Source organism: Beta vulgaris, chromosome 6 (genome assembly GCF_026745355.1).
Source record: "Beta vulgaris subsp. vulgaris cultivar EL10 chromosome 6, EL10.2, whole genome shotgun sequence".
Classification (NCBI taxonomy): domain Eukaryota; kingdom Viridiplantae; phylum Streptophyta; class Magnoliopsida; order Caryophyllales; family Amaranthaceae; genus Beta; species Beta vulgaris.
The window spans coordinates 4,662,940-4,671,230 of NC_079207.1; the positions used below are offsets into that span (position 1 = coordinate 4,662,940).

An 8,291-nucleotide genomic window follows, 5' to 3' on the forward strand; every position below is an offset into this window, starting at 1 on the left:
TAACAATTACATATAAATATAATGGCTATATAACTATCTATACTACACTAGTGGAAAAATGAAGAAGGGTTGTGCTGAAAAATGCATGTAGGGCTGCGCTTTTTGACAGCAGCCCTTTCAGTAGAAGCCCTTCACTTTTTTAAGTAGGGCTGCGCTAGAAAAGCGCAGCCCTTCTAAGCTAGAAGGGTTGCGCTTTTTAGGTAAAAGCGCATCCCTTCCTACCAAAAAAAAACAAAAAAAAAATTTTTTTTTGACATTTTTTTACTCATAATCTCACATTTTCTGAAATTAAACAGAAGAGAAGAGAAACGAAACGAAAACGAAAATACTAAACCCAAAACAAAAAAAAAGAACGAAATGAAAATGAAAAAAAGGAACAAAAACTAATATACAGAAGAGAAGAAATAATAGATCTGAAAATACAAGAACATTAATCAAAACAAAGATGAAAATACAAGAACATTAATCAAAACAAAGAGAAGTATACAAGAATAATTAATGAAAACAAAGAGAAGTATACAAGAACATTAATCAAACATAAAGGGAAGTATACAAGAACATTATAGATCTGAAAATACAAGAACTACCTCCAAACATTAACCTAATAATGTTTAAATACATAAAACAAAACTCTAATACATAATTAAGGAAAAAAAAATTCGAAAATACTTAAAATGCCTATTTGGAGGCTTAAACGAACTCGGATGACTTAAAAAGCCTAAACATCAGAGCATAGCGGTGAGTTTGACTCGTTGGCCCGTTCCGCTTCCGAAAAGGTGTCAAATTAGGCAATCGGACTCCGTCGGCATGATTAGTGCAAATCATTTCAGGGTTTTCGTCGCAACGTTTCTGGGAGTTTTTGAGAGAGAAGAGAGGATGAGAGAGAAGGAGGAAAGGGAGGAGGGACGTGAGAGAAGGAGGAAAAGGGATAACGAGGGACGTGAGAGAGGAGAGAGAATGAGGGATAATATATTTGACGAAACCCGCTTAATATTTGAAGCCCGCGAAGATGAATTTTTCATATTTTTTTAAGAAGGCTGCGCTTTTAGGAAAAGCGCAACCCTTCTTACCTACAGAAGGGCTGCGCAGCCCTACTAAGTGAAGGGCTGCCCTTCACTTAGTAGGGCTGCGCTTTTAGGAAAAGCGCAGCCCTTCCTGCGCAGCCCTTTCTTTTTTTTTTTTTCCCTAGTGCTAATATGTTAAAAGGTGTATATAAGAAAGTTTGTGTGCCACGTGGTACTCTCCTCTAAGACTCTAATGCAAATGCTTTATTTTAAAGTAAAATCCTCAATTAAAAAAATAATGTTGTATAAGGTATCAAACACGTGATCTCTGAAACAAAAAGTGAAAGATTAACCATCAATCCACGATAAGTCGATAACACCATTGTTTAGTATTTCAAAAGAAAATATCATAAGGTCTTATAATTATATCTCATTAAAAGATTTGCACCAGTAGTTAAATACCTAACCTTTTTATGATAATAACAAGAGATTATTATAGACATAAATTCTTACTCCAATTCCTTGTAGAAAGAATTAAGCTATTGCTTTCATTATAACCAAACTTTTAAGGGGTTTATTTTTCAAAAATCATGCAATTACTTATCATGTCATTACGTTAATTTTTCCTCACTTGATAAAATATTAAGAAAAGTAACAACTCACGGCATCGCCTGGGACACTCACTAGTTTATATCCTTCATAGTTGATCGGTCACCCGTTCCATTTTTTGTTAATAAATCTATTTTGTGGGTTAGATCATATTCATGAGTAATTTAGTAAAAAGTCAATACTTGAAGGGTATTATTGACAATGAAGACTTAAGAATGTCTACCATTGAAAAACGTCAATAATACTAAGGTACCATTGAGAATCGTAATTTCAGGTGTACCATTGGAAAAAAAATCAATACTAGAAAGATATCATAGAGAATTTCCCTTAATAATTTATTTATAAATATCTAATATTTTTATTAGTATTTCTGGTAATAAATCAGATGACAACAATAATAAATGTAATTTTTGAACACAATCAGAAGATTAATAAAATTTACTACCGATCTAGTTATAAATGAATTATTTTAGGTCTAGTTATTTGCCTCATCTACTTTCGTAATGGTATTTCACATTTTTAGGGCCTTTTCTCCCCAGCTTATTTTCAGTTCAGTTCAGTTCAATTTAATGCAATTCAGTTCAGTTCAGTTTAGATCAGTTCAATCCAGCTCTGGACAATACTTTTACTCTCACATATCACTATTCAGTTCAGTTTAGTTTAATTGAGTTCAGTTCAATTCAGCTGTTTTATACCGAAGAGAACATACCCTTAGTCAATTTATGGAATTAAGACATACACTTCCAAATTCTTATATATATCAACCATAAACCATATATCGAGTTGTTTGGTTGATATGAGAAAACATGGGAAATAGAAATTCCTAGGAATTGAAAAATTGGTGAGTTGCTTGATTGACAATAAAATAGCAGAATGAAGGAATTAGAATTTCCTAGAAATTTTGATGTTCCACAAAATGGAGGAAGTTACTTACCTAGGTCCCCCTAGGTAAGTAGAAATTCCCATGGGAATTTAATTCCCCCATTGTCAACCAAATAATTTAACCAATTTAACCAATTTTTTATGAATTTGATTAAGTAACTTATTTCCTATAATAAATTGCAATTTCATGGGAATTTTGACTTTTCATGTAAACCAAACATTAATCTTGACCAATTATCTTGATTTACGTCAATAATTTTAGGATAAAATTTGGTTAATTTTCATTATTTAGATATAGTAATATTTCCTAAGAAAACCTAGCCAAATCAATTAGTGCCAATTTTGTTAATTGCCTTCTTTTTTCAGCTTCAACAACTTTTTCGATTATATATTGATATAGATTCTTTGGTCTTAGGGGGCTGGTCTCTTCGGCATAAAACAGCTGAACTGAACCGAACCGAACCAAATCGAACTAAATTGAATTGAACTGAACTGAATTGAATTGAATTGAGTTGAATATATAAATAATATTTAAACCATAATAATATGAATATTAAATAATAATTATAATGATAAGTAATAATAATGTATAATTAATAATGAAAAATAATAATTGTATTTTGGATATTTTTAAATGATAGTTATAAATAAATAATATTAATAATCATAAATTATTATTAATAATAATAATAATTAATGATAATAATGATAATTAATAATTAATAATAATAATAACAATAATATCTAAGAAGATATTATTTTAATGATTAGATTTAATACTATAATAATATTTAGTAATAAAAATAATGATTGGGTCAGACCGCGCAAAATTGTAAAATAAACCGTTTTGACACGATTCGATTGGTTTATGGGCTAAAAAACGTGGGTTTATTTGTGCTTTTGACCTAAACCATGTTCCTCGGATCAACAAGTATATATATATATATATATATATGGCAAATATATATATATGAGGAGTAGCAACAAAACCCTACCATATTCTACCTGTTGTTGGCTATGTCGTCGGATCCCTTAATTATGCAGCGCTTACGTATACGTAATGAAGAGCAAGGAAGCCCGTTATTATCACGTAGGAACGAGAGTTTGATTCTACAATGCTGTGTTCCATTCTCTGTCACACTCTTGATTTTCTCGACTGTTTTGCTAATTTTTACTATGTACTATTCCCAAGATAGTTTTGAACTCCACATTGATTTCTTAAAGGTATCTTCGATGAAAATTTCTAGTTCCAACTATATGACGGCAGATGTTAATCTAACGCTTTGGTCGAAACTCGGCGTACCCGATCGATTATTCGAGCCTTTGAGCGTGTCTCTCGATTATCACAACCAAACTCTATCATCGACCCTTCTCGGAATGTTTAATCAAGAGGCTGAAACTCGGAAAAAGTTGCAATTCAATATGAGTATCAGAGGTGTAAAACTCAGGTTTCCAATACTTGAAGAATTAGCAAGGAATCAAACGTTGGAGTTAGACTTAAATATTAGGGGATATTATTGGTCATCAAGTGATGATTGGTCATCAAGTCATGGTTGGCCGACTAATTTAAGGCATCCCGTCAGAATTAGGTGTTGTGCCATCAAGATTATTGCTTTTCTAAATGAATATGATAATATGTTAACAGGGAATGGCCATATGCTTGGTGCTCCACTTCCTTGCATAGTTGCGTGAACTATTAGGTCCTTGTAAATCTTCAAAGGATTAATAAAGATCAAGTTTTAAAGTTTAACAAATTTGAACACAAACTATTATGAATTATTTCTACGCTGCCTCCCTTTTGAGGGGAACTCTTATACTTGGCGAAAATCAACAAGTGGTCCAAATAATATTTTGGAAAGATTAGATAAGAAGGTTGCGAGTATAAGTTGGCTAAATGCCTTCCCAAATGCAAAAATTTTTATGTAGCCATGTAGGGGAACATAAGCTCTCATACTCGTCGTTGCGAAAGAAGAAAGCTTACCCAAGTTTCGTTCTGTAAAGAAATTATAGTGTTTTCTATATTTGGTGCCTTATGAAAGAAATATGTTTTCCTTATTGATCTGCATGTTTTCCCTGTTGTAGACTTTTGAAATGTCAACTTGCCACAACATTTTTCCTTTGAAAGGGGTCAAGTTTTACGTAGCCATGTAGGGGAACATAATTTCTCATCCTGATTCTTGAAAACAAAGCTAACATTCCAGTTCCTTTTCATAGTTTGCTCTTTGTTGGGTGCCATATGGAAGGAGAATCTTTGTCTTTATTGATTGGCATTGTTTTCCCTTTTGTAGACTCTTGACATGTCAAGTTGCCAGAATGTGAGCGATACAGGCTTGTCTTCATTAACAAGCGGGACTGGCTGTCTTCAGCAATTGACATTAGCATATGGTTCTCCTGTAAGATTTTGGATTCCTCTTTGTTTTTTTCTTTATTAATAATATATATTGGTCATCTGTCCTGTCCCTTACCATGCTTGTATTTTCAGGTCACTCTTGATCTTGCTCGTAGTTTGCAGAGGCTGTCTAAACTGCAATCCATCAAACTAGATGGTTGTGTAGTTACATGTTCTGGTCTTCAGGCCATTGGTAATTACTGTGCTTCATTACGGGAACTGAGCCTGAGTAAATGCTCTGGTGTGACTGATGAAGGCTTGTCTTCCTTGGTTAAGAAACAAAAGGAGCTCCGAAAGCTAGATATTACATGTTGTCGGAAGTTAACTTGTGTATCCATTGCCCAGATTGCGTATTCTTGCGCGTTTCTCACATCTCTGAGGATGGAGTCTTGTACTCTGGTTCCTAGAGAAGCCTTCGTTCTTATAGGTCGGAGATGCCATCTTCTGGAGGAGCTTGACCTTACTGATAATGAGATAGATGATGAAGGTTTGTTGATTGCATTTTGTGGTTGACTTTTTATGAATGCTATAATTCAGTGAGCTTACAGCTTCTTTTTCTATGCAGGTCTAAAGTCCATCTCCAAGTGCTCAAAACTATCGATTCTTAAACTTGGAATCTGCTTGAATATAACTGATGAGGGGCTGAGTCATATAGGCAACCGCTGCTCTAAGCTTGTGGAACTTGACTTGTACAGGTTTGTGGATTATGCATTTTCATTTAACTGTTGTTCATCAAAGTTTAGGTGCTGTACAGTTCTTAGACCAGTTGTGTGCTACACGTAGTAAAGAAATTAAGATGGTTTTACATGAATCAAAAGTATAGAGCTAGCAACTTTGTGCTTGAGAGCTTCTAAACGAGTTAGTATAACAGAAAACACACAAATACCATGAGAAGGAGAATTCAGGTCATAGCATGCGTTATTGACACTTGCCTTAGCTTTGGTCTTCTCATAGGACTGCTCATTCTTGTCTCGTCCTCTCCTAGACAGCCATGATAAATTGTATTCTAGGAAAAAAAGTACATGAGCAATGAATTCTTTCACTAGGACAAACCACTGATATCTTATCTAAATATAAAAGGCTAATAGATGAAATTCAAGTAGAATGAGAATTGATTGCTGAGAATTTCTTATTAGATAACTCATCCATGCCTATGAAGTATATGAAAGAGAAGGTCCCTGTGGATGAATTTTGTGTATTTTATCACTTATAGAACTTGCTGGGTTGTAAGGCGTGTGATTATTGTATGTTCACTTCTCATTCTAATAAGCCAACTTGAGTACTAATTAGTGGTCATGTTTGTCTTATTTTATACTTCATATTCATTGTGCCTATTCTTGTCTAATTACAAGTACAATTTCCTGGACCAGATCTATGGATATTACAGATTCAGGCATCACAGCCATTGCACGTGGTTGTCTTGCTCTAGAAATGATCAACATATCATACTGCAAAGGCATCACAGATGCTTCGTTGATATCGATGTCAAAATGTGCAAAATTAAACACATTAGAATGCCGAGGATGTCCTCTTATAAGTTCTCTAGGCATAGCAGCTATTGCAGTCGGATGTAAGCACCTCACTAAGTTGGATATAAAGAAGTGCTACAACATTAATGATTTTGGAGTTCTACCTCTTGCTCATTTCTCTCAGAATCTTAAAGAGGTATCTTTATCTGTCCAACTTGTTGTAAAACTTTGGACTTGAATTATTTATTCCACTCAATCGGTATATAAACTATTGATCTAACGAGTGAACCTGATGGATCCTCTACAGATTAATCTGTCATGTACATCAATTACAGACGTTGGCCTGTTGTCCCTCGCCAGCATAAGTTGTTTACAGAGCATGATCATATTGCACTTGAAAGGATTGAGCCCAAGAGGTCTAGCAGCAGCCTTATTAGCCTGTGGAGGGTTGACAAAAGTTAAGCTTCACTCGTCATTCAAATCTTTGCTTCCACAACCACTTTTTGGACATCTAGAAGCACGTGGCTGTGTGTTCCAATGGAGAGAGAAAGTGTTTCAGGTAAAGTTAATTGTTCACCAACTTGGTGATCTGATATTAAATCTGAAATTTTTGAGATTGTTTACTTCAATTTCAGCTTTTATAATGGTGAACATTCTAGTCGTTGGTATAATAATTTGGCAGTTATTTGATGATAGAATTTTCTTAAATTTTTAGTCAAGGAGTTTTAAGATGAAGTTTATTCATTTGAATCAGTTTTCAAGTGAACTGGAAACAAAGATTTGAGAACTTGAGATTCAGTCCTATTGAATGATTTGCGAACGAAGTAAACTTAATAATGAACGAGTGATAGATTGACATATTTTGGTTGTTCTTTTCGGAAGTTTCTGTATATTTAAAGTTAGTTTTTTTCTCGAAAAATATGAAAATTTTATAATCTGGTTTGACAAATATATTAAACTTGATCAATGAAGATGCTGATTTTCTGTTGTTAATGGTGACAGGATGAGTTAGAAGACTCCAAGTCTTGGAAACTGCAACTTGCAGAAATGAACAATGACTCCTAAAACTAATCTTGCTTGAAAGATGATGACCATGATCTTGGATTACATACTTGTCCGAGGATAAAGCTGAGGGGCTTTTAGGGGTGTCGCCGGATGGCCCAAAGTTCAGACTTCAAAGTTTAGTTCAAATTTGTCGGACTGGATTAGACTCAAAAAGGGTTGGATTGTATTTAGACTAAATAAATTTCGGGTCCCTAATATCTTATATTGGTTTGGGCTCACCTTTGGAAGTTCAAAGTCCAACCTTGATCCAAAGTTGTAAAAAGAATACTTCTATGATATATGGAATCTGCTCCATATCCTAAAGTTTCGCTGAAATAGCAGGTGAACGTGAAATTGATGTCCTTAGCTTCTTTTATTTTGAACTATAATCAATCTGATCTGACCTCCAATTATATTTTTGGTATATACAGGGTTGATAACTAACACGATATCTTTTAATGGTCAAATGGAAGGTAGATAACACTTTGATTTTCTTAAGGGGTGTCAACTGACACTTCTTGCTTAACTGCAGGTCCTGAATAATCTAACTAGTCTAAATTTCTATGTAAAAGATGATAATCTGAAAACTATAGATTATCCTGTAAACATGGCATACTACGAATAATTTAAGTTCTAAATGTGTAAATAGAGATATAATATCTTAGAGTCTGTTCGAAAAAGGTAGCTAATAGCTACTTTAGTAAATATTTGTTGCATTATATTAGCTGCCAAAATAGTTTTTTAAAATTAGTAGTGTCATAAAACTATTCCCTTTTCTCTATTAAAAAAAAAAAAAAAAACTACATCTTCCTTTCCATAAAGTTTCTTCCACTGAGGGCTGGATGGATGACATTAGTGAAGGAACAATATGGTCAATTGCTACATAAGTTTTGA

At 33.8% G+C, this 8,291-nt stretch overlaps 1 protein-coding gene across 1 annotated transcript; it reads left to right on the plus strand.

The window, feature by feature from the left end:
• The first annotated feature begins 3,752 nt into the window (after positions 1–3,752).
• LOC125494203 (F-box/LRR-repeat protein 3-like) lies at positions 3,753–7,617 on the plus strand. Its single transcript, XM_048637825.2, has 7 exons — positions 3,753–4,073; positions 4,784–4,888; positions 4,978–5,371; positions 5,450–5,579; positions 6,255–6,549; positions 6,661–6,912; positions 7,356–7,617. Exons 1-7 carry the CDS (start codon positions 3,753–3,755, stop codon positions 7,416–7,418), a joined length of 1,560 nt encoding a protein of 519 aa, XP_048493782.2. The 3' UTR covers positions 7,419–7,617.
• Positions 7,618–8,291: the final 674 nt, after the last annotated feature.

Excerpts from the sequence above, each read along its gene's own strand:
- LOC125494203 (XM_048637825.2), top strand. The coding sequence starts at position 3,753 with ATGACGGCAGATGTTAATCTAACGCTTTGGTCGAAACTCGGCGTACCC. Across the intron at positions 5,372-5,449 it reads TAATGAGATAGATGATGAAG|GTCTAAAGTCCATCTCCAAG; the intron begins GTTTGTTGATTG and ends TTTTCTATGCAG. Across the intron at positions 6,913-7,355 it reads GGAGAGAGAAAGTGTTTCAG|GATGAGTTAGAAGACTCCAA; the intron begins GTAAAGTTAATT and ends TAATGGTGACAG.